We start from the raw sequence: 21531 nt of genomic DNA on the forward strand, positions 1-21531 counted from the left end.
TTTTCTGCAATGATACATGAATAAATTTGTAAAATGGACAGGTTTCTGCCCAAAATGTCAATTTTCCATCTCCTCGGATGCTGCCTGACCTGCTGTGCTTTCCCAGCACCACATTCTCGACTCTAATCTCCAGCACCTGCAGTCCTCACTTTCGCCAGGTTTATCTCTCTGTCTAACTCTCTCTGCAGAGATTGTGAGATCTGCAGTTCATGAGCACTTTGGGCCTGCATAGGATGTGGGCAATTTTCTCCTGTGTGATGTAACAGCCACAGATTAGGCATTTTTCCACATGGGACAACTTCAAACATGATTTTCTGTTGAAAAACATGAGAAATTAGCGCTGGTTACAGATTGGCAAGGGCAATCAGCATCCTAGTTAAACATTAAATTGACAAATGAAATGGTGAGTGAATCAAAGGATGTTATAGAGAGAGACTAAGGGAAGGGGAAAACCAGGAAATTTCAAAGAACAACTTTATACCTGAAGTTCCATGGTGTAGATTGTTCAATTTCAAGATCAGAGGTTGATTGACTTGAGATTAACCAAGTGTGACTTCATTAAAAAGGTCTTTACAATTTGTTCCATTGAATGACTACATTTCTGTCATGTTTCAAGTATGTAGTATATGTGTAAATCACTAAGCTGTTAAAATTAATAGGAGGCTGGAGGGCATTTGTGTAAAGCCAACAGCAGAATATGACAGGTAGTTGATCAAATTGGAGAGATTTCTAGCTCACAGCTCTTTATCCCAGAACTTGCTGGTTGATTTGCACATAAATAATAGTGTTATGAACATATCATTCTTGCAGCACGATCCAGACTAATACTCAAACTGTGTTAAAAGTATCTTCACAGTAGTCATTACTGTTTTATTTAGCTTTATTAGTTTGTCATTAAATTGGATGCAATTGATATACTAACAGGAAACTCTAACAATAACATTGTGGGTGGCACAGTGGTTAGCACTGCTGCCTCACAGCACAAGAGACCCAGGTTCAATTCCCACCTCAGGTGACTGACTGTGTGGAGTTTGCACGTTCTCCCCGTGTCTGCATGGGTTTGCTCCGGGTTTCCTCGCACAGTCCAAAAATGTGCAGGTTAGGTGAATTGGCCATGCGCCCATAGCGTTAGGTGAAGGAGTAAATTTTGGGGAATGGGTCTGGGTGGGTTGCGCTTCGGTGGGTTGGTGTGGATTTGTTGGGCCGAAGGGCCTGTTTCCACACTGTAAGTAATCTAAACTTACTCTCTCTGGTCAGGTGGTTTACTTCACTGCAACATTCCCTTATGTGGTTCTCATCATACTTCTAATCCGAGGTGCTACTCTGGATGGAGCCTATAAAGGAATTGAATACTACATTGGATCCCAATCAAACATCACTAAATTGAGAGAAGCTGAGGTAAATACGCCAGGGTAAATCAAATAATTTTAATTACGTTATTCTGTCAACCTGGTATCCTTTAATTTCCTGGTTAATTATTAGTTGATCTCATGCAAAAGTTGACCCACTATCTTTGGCCTAAAAATCTGGAATTTTCCATATATCAACCCTAGTTCTTCATAGATAACAAATCAACATTTATGAGTCAAGGTATTATCCTGTACATAAATATTGCAATGAGGAAATGAATATTTTTTCATGCTATTATATGATTTGATGTAAAATTCACACCAACAATAGTGTGCGGATTTCTTAAGTTCATTATTAAACGAGCTCTATTATTAGTATAATTGGTATTCACGTTCTGTATGGTCATTCTGTTCCATTCCGGGCCTCCAGTCTACTCTATTCTAGCCCTCAGCTGCACCAATGATGTCATCGCCGCTCCAAGGTAAGTGCTTTTTTTAAAAAAAACGTGAGAATAACAAGAAAAAAAAGTGGACGGAACAACAACTAAATCATTTTTGTTTCAATTGTCTTTATCCGATAATTACCATCATTCATTGTGGTTTTTTTTCTTTATTCGTTTCGAGAGCAATTGGGCTTCTGCTAATGATATGGTATTTTGGACCGTAGCATGAATTTCAGCCCCTCAAAAGTTGTTTCTATGTAATAGTTGATCCCATAAGTTTAATCTTAAAACATTGTTGAAAAAGACTCAACTTTTACATGAGGATATGTGGTACATGTTTGAAGTAAAATTTGTGCTGCTCTTGAACTTTAGGGAAAATTGATTTCAGTCACTGTATTCTGATTGCTTTAGAATTAGAAAGTATTTGTAAGTGAAAGCTAGCAATGAAAGTCAATGATATAATGTGTGCTGTCTAAGATATAGCCATTCGCAGGTGGAATGGGATTACAATAGCAGAATGGGCTGTGATTAAATGAAACAATGATTGCATAGAATGGCATATCTGAATTGATTAGAGTAGATTACAATTATAATGGCCACCATTTCTCTTTAGCTTGTAAACAATCTGGTAAAAAATTGTTTGTTAAATATCTAAATATGTTAGCTGGAAAGTCACTGATTAACAATTAAGATAATTCAACAACCTATTAATTGACATTGAGATTTGATTGTTAGTTTCACTACAATTCTGATGGAGTTCTGGTGAATCTTTGATTTGTGCTGCTTTTAACGATGGTGACAGGAGCTTACATTAAACTGAAACTGAAACTTAATTAAACACAGTTCTGAAGAAGGATCGCTGAGAAATTCTGATTTCTCTCCACAGATGCTGAGGTTTCTGCTTTTGTAACTTAATTTAGCTGTAAGTTTCTTGTAAACAGAACTGTGCAAAGCTTTTGATCCCCTTTTGGGAATTGGAAAAGGAAAATGAATGAATGTATATCGTACTATTTAACAAAGACTCCATTGGCTGAAGCGATTTTCATTCAGTCAGCTCATCATTGAGCTCTGATACTACTTCCTGGTTAATACAGTGTTACCTGTCACAGTTCAGAATGTCATGTAAAAAGTCCCACAGCTGATTAACTCTGCTTTCTATTTTCCAGGTTTGGAAAGATGCTGCCACACAGATTTTCTATTCACTGTCAGTCGCTTGGGGAGGTTTAACAGCACTGTCATCCTACAACAAATTCCACAACAACTGTTATACAGATGCCATCATTGTCTGTATTATTAATTGTGCTACCAGTGTGTTTGCTGGGTTTGCCATCTTCTCCATTCTTGGACATATGGCTCATAAACAAGACAAGCTTGTTTCAGAGGTTGCCCAGTCAGGTACCCATTCACCTTATCGTCTTTGTTAAGAAAAAGTGCTAGATAAAATTATCTCACAATCTCAGCTATTCCACAATCTGCCTCCTGTAGTTTTACCTGGTAATAGTTTAAGATATAGTGTTGTAATCTAAACAAGCAACAGCAATGCTTACTGTTAAGCTACTTGTGAGAAGAATAATAAGGATTTGCAAGAATATCAAGGAGACTCACAACTTAAAACATCTTGAACAACATAATCATGACTTAATATAATCATGGCAGAGTGTGCTGACAATCAAGTCTTGTATTTCACACGTCATCACCAATGTGTACCCACCCAAATAAATCACCCTTTGCCATACAAAGCGCTATTCACGATAAAAGTAATTTACATGGTTTTGTCATTGATGGGAAAATAGTTTTATTTATTGTAAACAAACATTTTCTTTAACAGTTGGCAAAATAAGATTACTAACTTACTAATATGTGGCTTAAGTTTTACCCATTTGAAACCCAAACACATACTCATGCTTTCATTCACAAATAGGACTGACAAAGAAGAGAATAGTTTCATTTGACACAAATGCTATGCATGGGAGAATATAGATAGGGAGTAATGAATTCTGGTGTTCAAGACCACAAAAGCGGATAGTTAATTCCAAGATTATTTTGATTCTAGCACTGATGACACGATGTCGTATGCAGAATGATGATTACTCTTCAATTCAGTCGCTGACCTTGCCTTACCTTGCATTAGAATTCTTTCAGAAGGTCTCTCGGTTTTTATCTTTTCACTCAGAGAGAGATGTGACAGGAAATGCTTCTTGTTTATGGCCTCTGATCTACAGAAAATCACAGCTGGACCAATCTAAAGGCTGTTCTCAAGCAATGTTTCCTTAGCTCAAAGGTTCCTGGTGTCACTCTGTCTCAAAAGTGCCCACCTCATTGCTCTGAAAACTAATATAGAATGCATAGCTAGTGTGTCCACCATACAATCTCACTTGATCTTCAAGTTGCAGGAGCAATGTAATACTCCTGGTGATTTTAGCTACATAGCTATGTCCAGCTTCCATTTTCCAGTTTATTGTCCAAAAGAAATAAAATGAGGTCCCTTTCAATATTAGATTCTTTTTGAAGGTGTGGAGGTTTATTGGGCAAGGTGATATTTTTGCTTCTCATAACTAGTACAATGCTAATGTAATTAATGTTTCCCTAGCTACTGAGTATGAAGGGTTTGAACATCTTTTTCACAAGATGTGGGCGTCACTGGCTAGGTCAGTATTTGTTGCTCATCCCTAATTGCCTGAGAAAGGTGCTAGTGAGATGCCTCCTTGAATCTTTGCAGTCCTACAGCTGTTAGTTCACCTACAGTGCTGTTAAGAAGAAACTTCCATGAGAAGAGTTTGGGCAGATCCAAGCTGCTCGTGATGTGCAAGGAACTAATGCACCAATTAGCACTTACTTGGTAACATCACTCTGATCAACTCCAAGATAGCTTCTATGAGCAATGAGAAATGGTCACACTGCCACAACGCTTGGTAGAGTAGGGTTCTATACTCTGCAGACAACTGTGATAAAAACTTGAGGTGCACAATAACTCAGGAAGCCCAACTGGAAAGGAGTATCTTTTATTATTGAACACCAAAATAGAGCCACTACAGTCCACAAGCTAGTCCCGGCCCAGGGCATGCTATTCTACATACCAATCTCTGGGTCTGCTTTATCTCTTTTTTTTATTTAACCTGTTTTTCTAATGAACCTGTTCAGAGATGTTACTACAGACCTCTGGAGCAGGTGGGACTTGAATCCTGGTAAAGTGGCAGGGACACTACCACTATAAAGGGCTCAGATGATGAGTTCCAGCTGGGCCGACCCTTTGCCAATTACCAAGAGAACTCACACTTGTTGAGCTCCACAGGGAGATTCCTTTAGGATTTACCATGTGTCTTGTAAGGAGCTATCACAAGGTGTAAAATGAAAACTGCCCTGTTAACATCTCTACCCTCACTGTCCCTGATATAATAAATACAAAATCTCAGGCTGCAATATAAATACTGAACATATTTTTTGGTAAAATAGATTGTAAATTAATTAACATGTCTTAAATAAATGGTGCAAATTTACAGTATCGTTAGCTTATGTACCATTAATTGCACAATTTCTCTTTTGATTCACTGCCTAGGTTTCGGTTTGGCTTTCATTGCTTACCCAGAGGCTCTTGCACAGTTGCCAGTGGCACCTTTATGGTCCATTTTATTTTTCTTCATGTTGGTCACTCTGGGACTGGATAGTCAGTTTGCAAGTATAGGTAAGAATCACATTATTTCCAAGTATTTCCTTCTGTAATTATCCCTCACATATCATTGATTTAAGTATTTAGGGCACTGAATCTTTGTGGGCCTACATTATGTCTCGCTATTTATTACTTAAAACGTACACTGTTCTACCCCTTTTAGATCAAAATGTATGGCACTTGTTAACTTGGAAGCCATTTACCACAGTTTGCTCATTTGTACAACCTAATCCCTCCTTAATGATGTGCTTCCATCTACATGAATTAAAATGTCACCTATCTTTTTATCATTGCTGAAAATGTGTTGCTGGTTAAAGCACAGCAGGTCAGGCAGTATCCAAGGAACAGGAAATTCGACATTTCAGGCCGGAGCCCTTCATCAGGTATTGTCCTGGTTGGGTCCAAATTTTGTTGGTTGGAATGTAGTTCGGAGTCCGTGTGGGATCAGTCGGTTCCATAGGCAGGTGCTGAGGAAGGAGATGTGGCTGTGGTAACGAGTCTGTTTGAGAACATGGCTGAAAAGCTTCTGTGCAGAGGAGATGACCTGGGGGGTGCAGTGAGAGAGAGACTCACTGAAATCCTTGTAGAGGGAGGAAGAGAGCTTCTTCAAGGAAGGCATCCTTGCAAGAGGATTCGCAGTAGGTTAAAATCTTTGAGTAAAAAGTGAGGTCTGCAGATGCTGGAGATCAGAGCTGAAAATGTGTTGCTGGTTAAAGCACAGCAGGTCAGGCAGCATCCAAGGAACAGGAAATTCAACGTTTCGGGCCGGAGCCTGATGAAGGGCTCCGGCCCGAAACGTTGAATTTCCTGTTCCTTGGATGCTGCCTGACCTGCTGTGCTTTAACCAGCAACACATTTTCAGCTCTGATCTCCAGCATCTGCAGACCTCATTTTTTACTCTATCTTTTTATCATTGGCTACCTTGTATAAATGGCTTTCCATGCTGATATCTAAGTTATCTATAAATTTGGTGGACAGTTGAAACCTCTCTACAAATTCATGGAGGAGATCAAAAATCCCACCTGGTCATTTAGAGAATTGACTGATAATACCTACTCTCTCTCCCTGCCAGTCATCCAACTTCCTTAGCAGAGTCAATCGTTGGCCTCAATTTCAATGAGTTTCAACTCTAGCTAACCATCTCTTACAAGGAAACTTAATCAAATTCTGTCAAAAAGGTCATATAAATAACAACCTCTGCAGACATTTCCTTACCCACAACTTTTATTACCCCTTCAAAGAAATCAATCAGATGTACCTATCGGAAGCATGTTGTGAAACTTTAAAGGGTTCAGAAAAGATTTATAAGGATGTTGCCAGAGTTGGAGAATTTGAGCTATCGGGAGAGGCTGAATAGGCTGGGGTTGTTTTCCCTGGAGCTTCGGAGGCTGAGGGGTAACCTCATAGAGGTTTATAAAGTCATGAGGAGCATGGATAGGATAAATAGACAAAGTCTTTTCCCTGTGGTGGGGGGAATCGAGAACTGGAGGGCATAGGTTTAAAAGAGACCTAAGGGGCAACTTTTTCACTTGTGTGTTGTGCATATGTAGAATGGGCTGCCAGAAGAAGTGGTAGAGGCTGGTACAATTGCAACATTTAAAACACATCTGAATGGGTATATGAATAGGAAGAGTTTGGAGGAACATGGGCCAAATGCTGGCAGGTGGGACTAGATTAAGTTAGGACGGCACAGTGGCACAGTGGTTATCACTGCTGCCTTACAATGGCAGAGGCCTGGATTCAATTCCCGTCTCAGCCAACTGTCTGTGTGGGTTTCCTCCTGGTGCTCCGGTTTCCTCCCACAGTTCAAAAATGTGCAGGTCAGGTGAATTGGCCATGCTAAATTGCCTGTAGAGTTATGTGAAGGGGTAAATGTAGGGGAATGGGTATGGGTGGGTTGCTCTTCAGAGGGTCAGTGTGGACTTGTTGGGCCGAAGGGCCTGTTTCCACACTGAAAGTAATCTAATCTCATCTAAAAATATCTGGTTGGCATGGATGAGTTGAACTGAGGGATCTGTTTCTGTGCTGTACATCTTTATGACCAGGCAAAATTGACTCTTAACAAAACCCATGCTGATTTTTTTTTCTGATTGTTTGAAATCCTCAAGTTGTTCCCAGTCATCCCACCCTTAATGATAGCAATTTCCAAACACATGTTTTAGATGATAACTCCCTGGCTTCCCTCACTTATTTCTCTTAATCAGCTGGAGAGATACGTATACATTTCCAATCAAAAGGATCTGTTCCTGAAATGAGAGGACTTTGAAGATTGGGATTAGGGTGTCTGCAACATTGTCATACACTCTACTTCACTTAAAGCCTTAGGAGAGCAATCATCTGCATGCTGGAGATATGTTAGTCTTCAGCATGGTCATTTTCTTCATTATTGGTTTACATTAATTTTAAAGATTCTTCCTACCTGATTAAGTGCAAGTTTCCTAGGAACATTTGAAATTCTATTATTTTCACCTACCGTAAATACTGAAGCAAAGTGATATTCAAATATGTCTGTCATGTCCTGATTTTCATTTACTTTATTACTGTTATCTGTTCCAAGAGATACATTCCTCCTGGTGACATGTATTTCCTACATATACTCATTGGAGAAAACATGATGAGTTTCATATGCCATTAAAACGTTGTCAAAGTCCCTTTTTGTCATCACTCTTACTGTCTGTTTTGAACATTAGTAACCCTCTGTTTGTTTCCCATTCTCTGGGATCGGTGTTATTTTGATATTTTTGTACATGTTTTCTTTTAGCTTTATGTGTTCCCTTACCTTTTTCATCATTGCTTTCTGTTGTTTTTAGAGAGTAATGAACTTGCCCTTGAAATGTACAAAGTTTTTTTGTTTTTCATTTGAACACCTCCCATTGATCTTCTCATAGAATAGAATCCTTATAGTGTAGAAACAGGCCATTTGGCCCAACAAGGCCACACTGACCTTCTGAAGGGTAACCCTCCCAGACACATTCTGTACCCTATTACTCCACATTTACCCCTGATATTGCACCTAACTAACACATCTCTGAACACTATGGGCAATTTAGCATGGCTAACTCACCTAAGCTGCACATCTTTTGATTGTTGGAGGAAACCAGAATACCCGAAGGAAACCCGCACAGATGCGGGGAGAATGTGCAAAGTCCACACAGACATTTGCCCAAGACTGGAATTGAACCCAGGCCCCTGGTGTGGTGAAGCAGTAGTGCTAACCACTCAGCCACCGTGTGACCCATTTCTGTCCATTTACTCATGACAGATTTGTACCCTTCACTCTGGAATCTCAGTTGCACCCATTAAGTCAGATTTGACTAAATCTGGGATCGGGGAAATGGTTTCACATTTCTCCCTTTTAAACGAAACACTGAGATCAATCATGTTATGATCACTGTGAAATAAATATTTCACTGGCCATTAAACTCTTAACTAATTCTGGCTAATTAAACTAATATGACTCTTATTGGTTTTGAATATTTTAAGCTGTATTATGAGAGCTGTGCTGCAGTGCCCCACACTGAAGATATTCATGAAATTTTGGCACTGAGGAGCTTACTTGCAGAGTGATAAAGTTATCAACTTGTCCAAAGGTCAGTTTAAATGATTCCTGTAGTCCTGGGGTAAAGACAACTTGAGTACAAGCAAGCCTTGTAATGACATTCTGTTTATAATCTTGTAAAGGCCTGACCCAAACCCCTGAATGCTTCAAAAAGTGGGCATTTAGTGAGAAGACTACATCATCGCCAGGCTTTCTGCTGTAATGGTGGATTTTATTGAGCTGTGGAAATTATTAAGCATTGACTTGCATTTAATATTTTGTTACTTCAGAAACAATTATAACAACCTTGCTGGACCAGTTCCCTAACGTTCTACGAACAAAACGCATTTTTGTGACATCTGGCGTGTGCTTGATATTTTTTTTCTTGGGCCTTGTATGTGTAACACAGGTATGTCTGTCTTTTAATACTGTGCATCGTGTATACATTGCGGTGCTGATTGTCAATGAAATCTGCAGTTTCACAGGATTCAGGGATTAGGAAGGATCGTCTATGTTGGTCCTGTCTTTCTTTCCCAGTCATTTAAAATTGTGAAGGGATGGTATGGAACTGACTGATTTTCCCCCCTGGTTAAGATATTGAAAGTCACCTTCTTTGCTTTAAAGCCTTTAGGAGAGCAATTTTCTGAGTACTGGGGATGCGTTAGTCTTCAGCATGGTCATTTGCTTGATTACTGGCATTTTGTTTACTTAATCTCTCTACCTGATTAAGTGCAAGTTTCCTAGGAACATTTGAAATTCTATTGTTTTCACCTGTCGTAAATACTGAGGCAAAGTGATGTCTGTCATATCCTTATTTTCATTTACTTTATCACTGTTACCTGTTTCAACATGTATACCATTGTATTCATTTTAGATCCCTAGGATGTCTTTGGATATGAATTCTTTCTGTTCAAGAGTTGTCCACCTTGATAAATCTCTGTTTTAAAGTTTGTTCACCTCCTTTGAAACACACTACGCTGTTAAGTGGAAGTTCAAACTGAAAATGCAAATTGAAACACATATTCAAGGCTGAAATTTCAAAGTAGTAAGAAAGGGACTGCTCCATTAGTATAGATGCTATCCTTTGCAAGTGTTATGCAAGGTCCACCTCTACTTGATCAGGTGCCAATTGAGATTTCCTTTACAATTTCTAATTAATTTTCCCATGGCACTAAAGGCTCATTTCACTGTTCATTATGGAATTTTGCTGCATGGGAAGTATTTTTCCTCATAAGCATAGGATCTATACAAGGTAAACTATTAGGCAGTGATTTCCTTCCAACTTGGAAGCACAATGGTGGGAGAAAGCACAAGTCTGTGAAGTTGACCTTTAAAAATGGCCACCGCTGGCACGATTTTGGTCCAGGCTGGCACTTTGGATTGGTGAAGCTAGAATATTGCCCATTTCCCAAGCTGGACCTGGTGGGAAGCTTTCTATGAGGACTCTGGCACCATACAAGTTTAGAAACACGGATTAAAATGGAAAACATCATTCTTGCTCCCATCGTCTCACTGTCAATGCCCCACTCATGACTACACATGCCCCACCACCAACCCCTGTAGTCTTTCTTAACTCCTGTGTCACCCGAGGTGAATCCAGGCATTCCCCAGGCCCCTCATAACCCCTTTACAGAACCATGGCCCTGAGGCCAACCCCATATTGCCACTCATACATCCTGTGCAATCTCCCATCATCCCTCATGCCAAGATACTCTCAATGGACTCAATGTTTTTTTCAATTGTTCCCTGGCCTTGGACATTGTTATGTTGGAACAGGCCAGTCTTTATTGACAATCTCTAATTGACCTGAAGAAGGTGGTGGTGAACTGCCTTTAGCCCTTCTGACAACTGATCTCATAAGACTTAGAAGCAGAAATTAGGCCATTCAGCCCATTGAGTCTGCTCTGCCATTCAATCATGACTGATAAGTTTCTCAACTCCATTCTCCCACTTTCTTTCTGTAACCCAAGAGTCTATCTATCTCTGTCTTAAATATACTCAATGACCTGGCCTCCACAGCCTTGTGTAGCAATGAATTCTATAGATTCACCACTCTCTGGCTGAAGAAGTTTCTCCTTATCTCCATTCTTAAGGGTCTTCCCTTTACTCTAAGGCTGTGCCCTCAGGTCCTCCTCTCTCCTACTAATGGAAATATCTTCCCAACATTTACTCTGTCCAGCCCCTTCAGTATTCTGTATGTTTCAATTAGATTCCTCCTCATCCTTCTAAACTTCATTGATTATAGACCCAGAGTCCTCAAACATTCCTCATATGTTGAGCTTTTCATTCCTGTGACCATTCTTGTGAAACTCCTCTGAATGCGCTCCACGGTCAGTATACCCTTCCTGAGATATGGGGCCCAAAACTGCGCACGATACTCCATGTAGCCTTATCCACGAATTCTTTCCTTTTCTTCTCCATGGCAGTTTACTCATATCCAGCATTAATCAGGGCACATCATGACAGCAAACTAAGGTTGCTAGTCTATTGTTATGTCGTTCTTTTAAAATAATTGCTTAATTCCTTTATATTAACAAATATTTGAATTCAGCAATCCAGTGGGACTGTCGTGCTCTAATGTAGGGAGAGTTTCGTGAGTGAGTCAGCATCAGTTTGCTAATACCAATTCAGTAATGCAATTAATTAGAGTGTGCCTTTTCATAGCACTAAAGGGTACCTTCCCCCTCCCAAAGATGTCCTGAGGCTAGATTCAAAACAGCATGTTACCTCATCAATGTGAAACATATCTCTGGTCTTTACTCCACACACATCGAACCATGCCAATCCATGCAACCTAATGTCCTCTGTGCTACATGCCTCTAATTTAAATTAGGCCCTGTCACACGGAGGGTGGTGCGTGCATGGAATGAGCTGCCAGAGGAAATGGTGGAGGCTGCTACAATTACAACATTTAAAAGGCATATCAATGGTTTTATGAACAAAAAGGATTGAGGGATATGGGCCAAATGCTGGCAAATGGGAGTAGATTAATTTAGGATATCTGGTCAGCATCGATGAGTTGGACTGAAAGGTGTATTTCGGTGCTGTACAATTCTCTGACTCTGTGACCACCCATTCCCCTTTCACCTGCTGTGCTAACCCATTGATTATGCTGAATTAGTGCAACTCCAACAATAGTTAAGTGACTTACATCCCAGGACAAAGGAGGCTTTTGGTCTGGCACCACATGCATCACTTTGAACTTTCCCTCCCACAAAGCCGGCAGGTGCACAACAACATTGCCACTGCCATTTCCCTCCAGTCACACACCTCCATCCTGGTTTGGTGTCATTTTCTTACTGTCACTGGGGCCAAAGTCTTCCTAACAGTACTGCAGGGATCCTTATCTTCCAATGAATGTGGTGATTCAAGGTAACAGATAAGGTAACAGATCACAAGGTAACAGATCACCACCAGCTTCTCTGGTACAATTAATGTTGAACAATAGCAATGCTCGCAGCCTATGAATAAATAAATAACTCTATTTGTAATACTCAGATGAATCGCTCCATCCAATTAAGGATATTGGATAGGTTTGCAGAGTCAGTGAGAGATCTACCAGCAGTGAAAATCTGGCAGCTCCCCCCCCCCCCCCCTTCAGATGTGAATACTCCTAATGTAGATAGGAGAGAGCAGTGACTCTATGATGATAGGAGAGATGGAAAGGACTGATTATGGGATAGAACCCCACCTCAACCCACTCTGCTGCCTCAGAGCTGCCTCCCTTTCTTGACCTTATTTCAGTCTCAACAGGAGACCTCATAATACAGAACGTTCTGCATAATGACCTTATTAGATGTTTTTGTAGGCATAAGAGACTAATCTCTGGACAGGCAGGAGTGATGCTGCCTAGCTTGTTGCGTTCTTCCAGCCTCCTGCCTGTCTACTTTGGATTCCAGCATCTGCATTTTTTTGTCTCTAATCTCTGCGCCTTCCAATCCGACCTGAATGATAATGGCCTGGAGGTGAAACCATGACAGAAGAGCAACACAGCAGCTGGTCATATGATATTGTAGGTCTGCCCACCAGGTAGTTCCCCACCCCCAAGCAAACAAAAAACTATCTGACATCTCAGAAACCATTTTGGACTAGCTGGTTTGTGGTTGAGAAAAATGTAGTTTTGTCACAACCAAAGAAAGCTTTTATTTTGAATAGCGGAGTATTACAGTTTCTTCATGCTGACTATTTTCTAATATTTGGTGTATTTTCAGGCTGGGATTTACTGGATCAATTTAATTGACCACTTCTGCGCTGGATGGGGAATTCTTGTTGCTGCGATTGCAGAACTTGCCGGAATAAGTTGGATCTATGGTAAGTACAGCAGGGACAGCACCAAAATGAAATGAAATAAAATGGTTGTATTTTGATAATAATACTCCTGTGGGTTCTTGCCTCTTCATCCTGGTCTTGTGTGATTTTTAACTTTGTCCACCCCAGTCCAATACTGACACCTCCACATCACAGCTCTTAAGAAGAGACAAGGTGAATCATATAATGTGAACAAAAGGTGCTGGAGATCACAGCAGGTCAGGCAGCTTTCATGGAGAGAGAACAAGCTAACGTTTCGAGTTGAGATGACCTTTCACCAGAAATGACGTGAAGGGTGGCGGGGGCAGAATTGATGCAATAGTGGGAAGGTGGGGGTGTTGGAGTGCTGGGGGAGAAAAGGTGTTGATGGTTCAGATTAAGAATTGGAAATGTGAAAATGGCAGAATAAAGGTGTGTCGAACTGCCAGACTGGAAGGAACCCCATGGTGGGGGAAGGAAGAGAGGTCATGGTGACAGAGAATGTAACAAGCAATGCTAAAGGAAAGGGAAGGAATGGGTTTACGGTTTGAAAGTGCTGAACTCAGTGTTGAGCCCAAAAGGTTGTAAACTGCTCATTTTGAAGACGAGATGTTGCTCATCTCATTTTCACTGGAGTATTACCGCATGCCAAGGACAGACAAGTGGGCACGCAAGCAGGATGCTCGTCAAGATGACCAGCTACGGGAAGGTCAGAATCATGCTTGTGCACAGATCGGAGGTGTTCTGCAAAGTGGTTACCCAGTCTGCATTTGGTTTCTCCAATGGAGAGTAGGCCACATTGGGCGCAGTGAATATAATGCACAAGGTTGGAGGATGACTAATGTGTTCCGGAGGGAACAATCCCTGCAAAATGCCGACACAAGAAGTGTGGGGAAGATGTGTTCGGTTTTGGAATTCTGCTGGAGATGTCTGAAATTGCAGAAAATGATCCTTTGAAGGCGGAGGTTGGTAGGATGAAAAGTGAAGACTTGAGAGACCCAATCACGGTGTTGTGAGTGACGGGAAAGGGCAGAGACAGAATCATGGGTAATAGGTCGGATATGGTTGAGGGCCCTGTCAACCACAGTGGGTGAGAAACCCCGGTTATGAAAGAAGGAAGCCATGACAGCAGCACTGTTTTCGAAGGTGGCATCATTTAAAGCTGTTGTAGAGATAATCCTTCACAGATGACTAGACAGTCCAGTGCTCCTATTCCCTGTCAAATCTTTCCCCACTTGGGACATATTAGACAATATCTGCTGCATACTTTGTTTGAAAAACTCTCCTTTCTCTTGTTGGGTTACAGTTGGTTAGTTATTGGGTTTAATTGTGGAATAACCACTTTTAATCTAGTTACATTTTGGAGGTTGTTCAAACATCTTCATCATGAGTTTGCCACTAGACTCAGTCAGTTATTAATTTCTCCCAAATGGAGAGCCAAGTGGAACCACAAGCCAGTCTCTGCTGTAGCATGTCCATGAGGATTGTGAAATCCACTTGCTATCTTCCATGTACGAGACAACACTGTCCACCTTCCCCATTCTGATAGCGGAGGCCTCCCTATCTCAGCACAGATCAAAAGTGCAAACGTTTCTTTGAAGGGTTCCTCAGGATTTGCATGAACCTTTCACTTTCATGGGGACAGGGAACAACTGTCTGAAAAGCCAGTAATCCCTTCTCTGAATTTACAAGCTGAATTTTCCACACTCAGCCAGAGGTGGGCATCTTCAATGGGCAGCAGGCAAAAAGTTTAGCTTCTTGAGGCAAGCCGAAGGTGTGTTGAGAAGTTCTCAGAACATTTGAGCAAGGCACCTCTTTTGCACTCATCAACATTTGTCATGCATATTCATTAAGATCCCAGCTGCAAGACTTATGTTCATGGGTACGATTTTGTTAGTCAGAAATGTGAGCCACATGGATTTCCAAGCCTGACTATAGGATGCAGAGTTGGTGGGGTAGACTGTTTCTGCCAGACTCTGTTGAGGAACTTGATTCCTTTATATTACAAGCTGTTTCTTTACCGAAATGCTCAGTGTAGGGAGTGAAGCCTCTCCGTGCTGATCAGTTCATGAGAAGCCGCAGCAACGCATGTGTCTGGCTTCTTGTTGCTAAACACTGTATGGTGTAACCCTGCCCAAGTGAGGCCACCCCATTGGCTGATGCCAACAAACCTGACTGAGCTTGGCAGACAGTTGAACCTCAGAAGACCATCCTTTGGGGTGGTCAGACAAGGCTTTAGTGAAAAGCTACCAGATGTACATTTTCCTCATTGTGGTTAAATATCAGTGAGCCAATGGTGTGATATGCTGAACGTTGCAGCTCCTCTTATGTTTTAAGCCTGGCAGATGTATGAGAAGTGATACCCCTGTGGTACCTGGAGCACTAAATGCGGAGCAACAGTCCTCTGCAATGGCAACTTTCTAACGCTCATTCATCCTTACTGGAGCTTGAAGCATTGGTTGGCACCGTGGAGTTTTCATCCCCTTGTGGCACAGGGCCCAGACTCTCCTAAACCATCTGAGTGTGCTGATTTCATTTTTTAAATTTCTTCACGGGATGAAGGCATCACTGGCTAGACCTGTATTTATTGCCCACCCCTAATTGCCCACGGGGCAGTTCAGACCCAACTACATTGCTGCGGATCTGGAGTCATATGCAGGCCAGACCAGGTAAGGGTGGCAGCTTCCTTCCCTAAAGGACATTAGTGAACCAGATTGGTTTTTCGGACAATTGACAATGGTTTCCTAGGCTTCCCCTGACTCTTAATTGCAGATTTCCTTTATTGAATCCAAATTCCACCATCTGCTGCGGTGAGATTCGAAACTGGGTCCCCAGAACATTACCTGAGTCTCTAGAATAAAAGTACAGAGATAATACCAATTGTCCTACACAAACACCTGTGTCTTCATCAGTAAGAATGGCCTTTTTGTTGTCATCACTAGGGGAAAGCCATTTTTTTATTTTGGGACAGCCTTTGGCAGTGCGTCTAGGGAGGTTCGTTAATGCATGGCACTGTTTTTTCGTTTGATCTCTGACATTGTCAGGAGTGTGTGATTGTGTGAGTTGAAGATGAGGGATGCTCCTGGGTGACCAGGAGTTACATGCTGTGTACCTCTTAATCTACCCTCTTGCACTAAACCTGTTTGTTAGTGCCAGTATGTGATGAACATCAACAGTATATAAGCTGCCCTGAAGACAGGACAGAGTGAATGATGGTATCTATCTGCTTCCTTGTTGTTCACAGGGATAAACAGATTCATCAAGGACATTGAGATGATGATTGGGGAAAAGAATTGGGTCTTCTGGCTGTGGTGGAGAGCATGCTGGTTTTTTATCACCCCATGTTTGTTGATGGTAAGCAAATATTGCATCTTTTAGTGAATAAAAATGGAATTATCAAACTGCAGGTGGTCTTTCATTGTGATATTGATCTGGTTTTGTGATTTCCTTTTATCCAGGCAATCTTAATCTGGTCCTTAGTGACATTTGAACCACCAACTTATGGAAAAATAGAATACCCTGTTTGGGCGACAGCACTTGGCTGGTGTATGATCATCTTCATTATTTTGTGGATCCCTGTTGTAGCCATTGTGAAAATTGTCCAAAACAAGGGCTCCAATTTATGGCAGGTAAGAAAATATGTTGATCTATTCCTCCATTGTTCACCCATTCTGTTCAGCAATTTTCTCTCTGTTTCCTCCATTATCATCATTTATCAACACAGCATTTGGTCAAGATGAGCCTGGGTATGATGCTCTTCAGCAAGTCAGTATGGGCTCAATGGGCAAAATGATCTCTTTCTGAGCTGTAGGGATTATATGTTTTTTCTCTCAACGTTAAGGGCACAATATAAATAGACTAATGTTGTGGTTAATAGGAAAGACAGATGGTGCTGAATGGAAATAAGCAACACATTGTAAACAGGCTTTTTGATAATGCATTGGAATAAAATTGCAGTAATCGAGGAACTTTATAACATAAGAAACAATGCACAGGCTATTCATCCATTCATGTCTGTTCTACCATTGACCATGGCTGTTTTGTAATTCAATGTAATCTCTTCGTTTGGTTCCACGTACCTAATTTAAACATTTTCTTTCCACAGAAAATTGTTGCAGCTTCCAAGCCAACTCCAGACTGGGGCCCCTACTTGAAACAACACAGGGGAGAAAGATATGACACAAATTGGGACTCAACACAAACTGGCATTCCTGAGATGGCAAAAATGTAAGGAACATTTGCAGTTCCATTGACACATCACCCAAGTTAAACTTAAAAATGCATAATGCCTCTGGAATTTTGCCAGCATGGATCGCTTAGTAGGAATTTGGACTTCTGTTTCAATAGCAAATCATATGGAGCAGACGGCTGAATGCCCTTTAAGGACTCCAGTGAGCAAGGCTCTGTATTTGAAGTCTGCATTCATAAGATTGCCCTTTTTACCATTTCACTCAAAATATGTTGGCCAGATTTTCTGATGACCAGATGGTCATTTCTGAAGCATGGATGGGATTTGCTCAGCAGGACCCTGCAGACACCCTGAGGTAGCATTCTCAAGGGACATTGAATATTCTGATGGATGATTTTCCAATGCATGGAACACTCCAAAGGTGCCCATTAAATCAGAGAATTCAGAGGCTATCACTGCTGTTAAGTAAGTGATCACCCAGAAAGTGTTAGAGACAGACAGACACACACACGCGCGCGCGCGCACACGCAAACACACAAACTCACACGTGTGCTCATGCACACACACAAACACACACCCCTTCTGTTAGACTGGGATAGAACAAATACCAATTTGACTGTGATTGTCACTCCTTGGAAAATCCAACTCTGTCTATAGCAATACTTAAGGAGGAATGAGGAAGTTTAAACAAAGACTAAGACTTTTTTAAGTCTGAATGAAGTAAACTAGATTTTTTTTCCCCAAAAGTATTTCCTTTCCTTCTTCCAATTCTGATAGAAAGAGCAGTGACTTATTGACGGAACACCACAGTCTCTGTGGAGTTGATTCAGGAAGCAATTATTATTATTTCTTTCTTGTATTCCAAACAATAATCTACTGGGTGCACAAATACAAATTGTGTAATTATCTCAGATTACAGGCCAGAATTATTCAATGGTAGCCTGCACATGCCAAAGGGATCAGTTTGGTGTTTCACATAAAATTAAATACATCCCGTAAATACTTTGCTTGTAAATTTTTGGCATTCTTTTTCGATGAGGAAGAATCCACCTTCTTTTAATCATAGTTAAGGAGTTGTCATAATATCAATGGACTGCTGTGAGAAACAAGAAGTATTTGCAGTTCCTTGCAGTTGAAAGCTCGGTCAAATGCCAACCCAATGCATCAGACGAAGAAAAACACAGTTTGATTTCTTCAGTCACTGTCCCACATTGCAGTGGTGCTTGCTGTGTTAACATATCTAATCCACAGTTACAATTCAACTGAACAAACATCCAAATATCAGAGTCTGTCATATACAGATTAGGATCAGGATGGGCTATTCGATCCCTTCAACATACATTATCAATCGATAAGACCATCTGATTGTTGTCTGAACTGCACTTTCCTGTCTACCTCTGGTGCCACATGACACCCTTGGTTCTTGACAATCCGTCTACCTCTGCCTTAGAAATATTTAGTGAGCCTGCTACCACTACTCTCTAGGGAAGAACATTTCACAGCCTCACAACCCTCTCTGGGGGAAAGAATTTTTCTAAATGCCCATCTTACATCAGAGACTGCTTATTTTTGAACTGTGTCCTCAAATTGTAGTCTCCCCCACAAGGGAAACATCCTTTCTCAAGGGTGAATTAAAAAGATCTCCTCTTCATTGTCCCCTCAGGATCTTATGTTTCAATAAGATCACCTCTCATTCTTCTACGCTTCAATGGATACAGACCCAAGAAACTACAAATCCCTACAAAATGATTTAATACCAAAGGTCAAAGCAAGTTGCAGTCGAATTGTGGTGATCAGAAAAGTGAAATTAGTTTAGGTTTATGTAGCATAGAACAAGGACTGACAACATGGGCAATATGACTGCCAATGATTCTGTAATTTCCCATGGAGGTATGGGCAACTAACCATATTATTAATTGTGACCTTCAAAAATGTGCTACTAGGGTAAGGCTCAAGGAAAGAATAAAGAATGACATCGACCTGTTGGGTTGAAGACTGTGTTTCTGTGTTAGATTCTATTACATTTATAAAATAAAATAATTTTAACTCACTGAAGATTTCTTTCTCTGTGTTTGTTTCCTGTGAATTCATGGGTAGGATTTTCACACCATTTTAGGCAGTCCGTATTCTGGGTAATCAGCACAATGTGATCGCAGTTTATGAAGGCCAAGTGTCAGAGGTCAATTGGTACCTTGAGAGGTAGGCACTAGGCCCTTGGACCTGATGAGGCCTCCTGGCCACGGACTGGGCATCAATGTTTCCTCCACAATCACCATCTACATGGCGACAGTTGTTGCAGGCTGTCCTGAGGGAGCGATGGCAGAATGGCTGGCATTCCTTTACCTACAGTTTCCCGGCTGCTGAGTACCTATACCAATGCAAATGTTTTAAAAACTGCAGAGCGAGTAGGCTCACGATAATGGCAGCTCTCCTTCTCTCCCTCTCTCTCTCTACCCAAAGTGCTCCTTCCAAACAAAGGCCCTCCTACTGGCCTTCCATCTTCAAGCACTGCCTGAGTCCACCCTGAGTTGATTAATAAACCAATTCAGGGAACATCATTGCAGATGTCCCCATTTTAACTCATAGTACAGGATTATGACCATTAGTTGACCTCACAATCTAGCTTCCAAACCATAGAATGTCATAGAATCCCTACAGTGTGGAAGCAGGCCATTTGGCCCAACAAGTCCACATCGACCCTCCCAAGACCATCCCACCCAGACCCATTCCTACCCTATTATCCTATACTGACCCCTAACTAAAGCACCTAGCCCTCACATCCCTGAACACTATAGGCAATTTAGCATGGCCAACTCACTTAACCTGTCCATTTTTAGATTGGATTTGAACCTATTTAGTCAAAGTATCAGATTCCTCCTTCACTTTGAAATCTGAAGCCAGTTCAATCCCATTTTTTACTCATCCTAAACTCCGTGATGTGGAGGTAGTGGTGTTGGACTGTGGTGGATATTGTCATAAGTCACATGACACCGGGTTATAGTCCAACAAAATTATTTGAAATCACAGGTTTTCAAGGCGCTGCTTCTTCATCAGGTGACAAAGGAGCAGCGCTCCAAAAGCTTGATATTTCAAATAAGTCTGTTGGACAATAACCCGTGGTGTGACTTCTGATGTTATCCTAAGATCCAATTTAAACCTTCCTTTTTGAGTTTTGATGGCCCAAAATCAATTAAAGGATTTACCACCTCCTTTACCTTTTTTGTTTGAACATTACTTCACCATGAAATGACTTTAATCCGTAGAGGGATGGGTTAGTTAATTTGTGGATGACACTAAGGTCGGTACAGTTGTAGATAATGCCGAAGCATGTTGCAGGTTACACAGGGACATAGAAAAGCTGCAGAGCTGGGCTGAGAGGTGTAGTTTAATGCGGATAAGTGTGAGGTGATTCACTTTGGAAGGAGTAACAGGAATAAACAGTACTGGGCTAATGGTAAGATTCTTGGTGGTATAGATGAGCAGAGCGATCTCGGTGTCCATGTACATAGATCCTTGAAAGTTACCAGCCAGGTTGACAGGGTTGTTAAGAAGGCATACAGTGTATTAGTTGTTATTGGCAAAGGGATTGCATTCTGGAGTCATGTGGTCATGCTGCAGCTGTACAAACCTCTGGTGCAGCCACACTTAGAGTATTGCGTACCGTTCTGGTCATCATGTTATAGGAAGGATGTGGAAGCTTTGGAAAGGGTTCTGAGGCGATGTTGCCTGCTCTGGAGAGAAGGTCCTATGAGGAAAGGTTGAGGGTCTTGAGGCTTTTTTTATTAGAGAGAAGAAGGTTGAGAGATGACTTAACTGAGACGTATGAGATAATCAGAGGGTCAGATAGGTTGGACAGTGAGAGCCTATTTCCTCAGAGGATGATGACTAGCACAAGGGGACGTAGTTTTAAATTAAGGGGCGATAGATATAGGACAGATGTCACAGGTAGTTTCTTTACCTTGAGAGTAGTAGAGGCGTGGAATGCTCTGCCTGCAGCAGGAGTAGACTCACTAATTTTAAGTTAAAAATCACACAACACAAGGTTACAGTCCAACAGG

General features: G+C 41.2%; 1 protein-coding gene across 1 annotated transcript in view; it reads left to right on the plus strand.

The window, feature by feature from the left end:
- Positions 1–19523, plus strand: part of LOC132820448 (sodium- and chloride-dependent neutral and basic amino acid transporter B(0+)-like) — a 31035-nt gene extending 11512 nt beyond the window's left edge. The window contains exons 7-14 of the mRNA XM_060832594.1: positions 1258–1398; positions 2959–3187; positions 5349–5474; positions 9288–9406; positions 13209–13308; positions 16529–16638; positions 16743–16913; positions 17390–19523. Of these exons, the coding sequence (XP_060688577.1) occupies positions 1258–1398; positions 2959–3187; positions 5349–5474; positions 9288–9406; positions 13209–13308; positions 16529–16638; positions 16743–16913; positions 17390–17515 (1122 nt within the window). The 3' untranslated portion in view covers positions 17516–19523. The remainder of the gene's footprint in view (positions 1–1257; positions 1399–2958; positions 3188–5348; positions 5475–9287; positions 9407–13208; positions 13309–16528; positions 16639–16742; positions 16914–17389) is intronic.
- Positions 19524–21531: the final 2008 nt, after the last annotated feature.

This window comes from Hemiscyllium ocellatum, chromosome 11 (genome assembly GCF_020745735.1).
Source record: "Hemiscyllium ocellatum isolate sHemOce1 chromosome 11, sHemOce1.pat.X.cur, whole genome shotgun sequence".
Classification (NCBI taxonomy): domain Eukaryota; kingdom Metazoa; phylum Chordata; class Chondrichthyes; order Orectolobiformes; family Hemiscylliidae; genus Hemiscyllium; species Hemiscyllium ocellatum.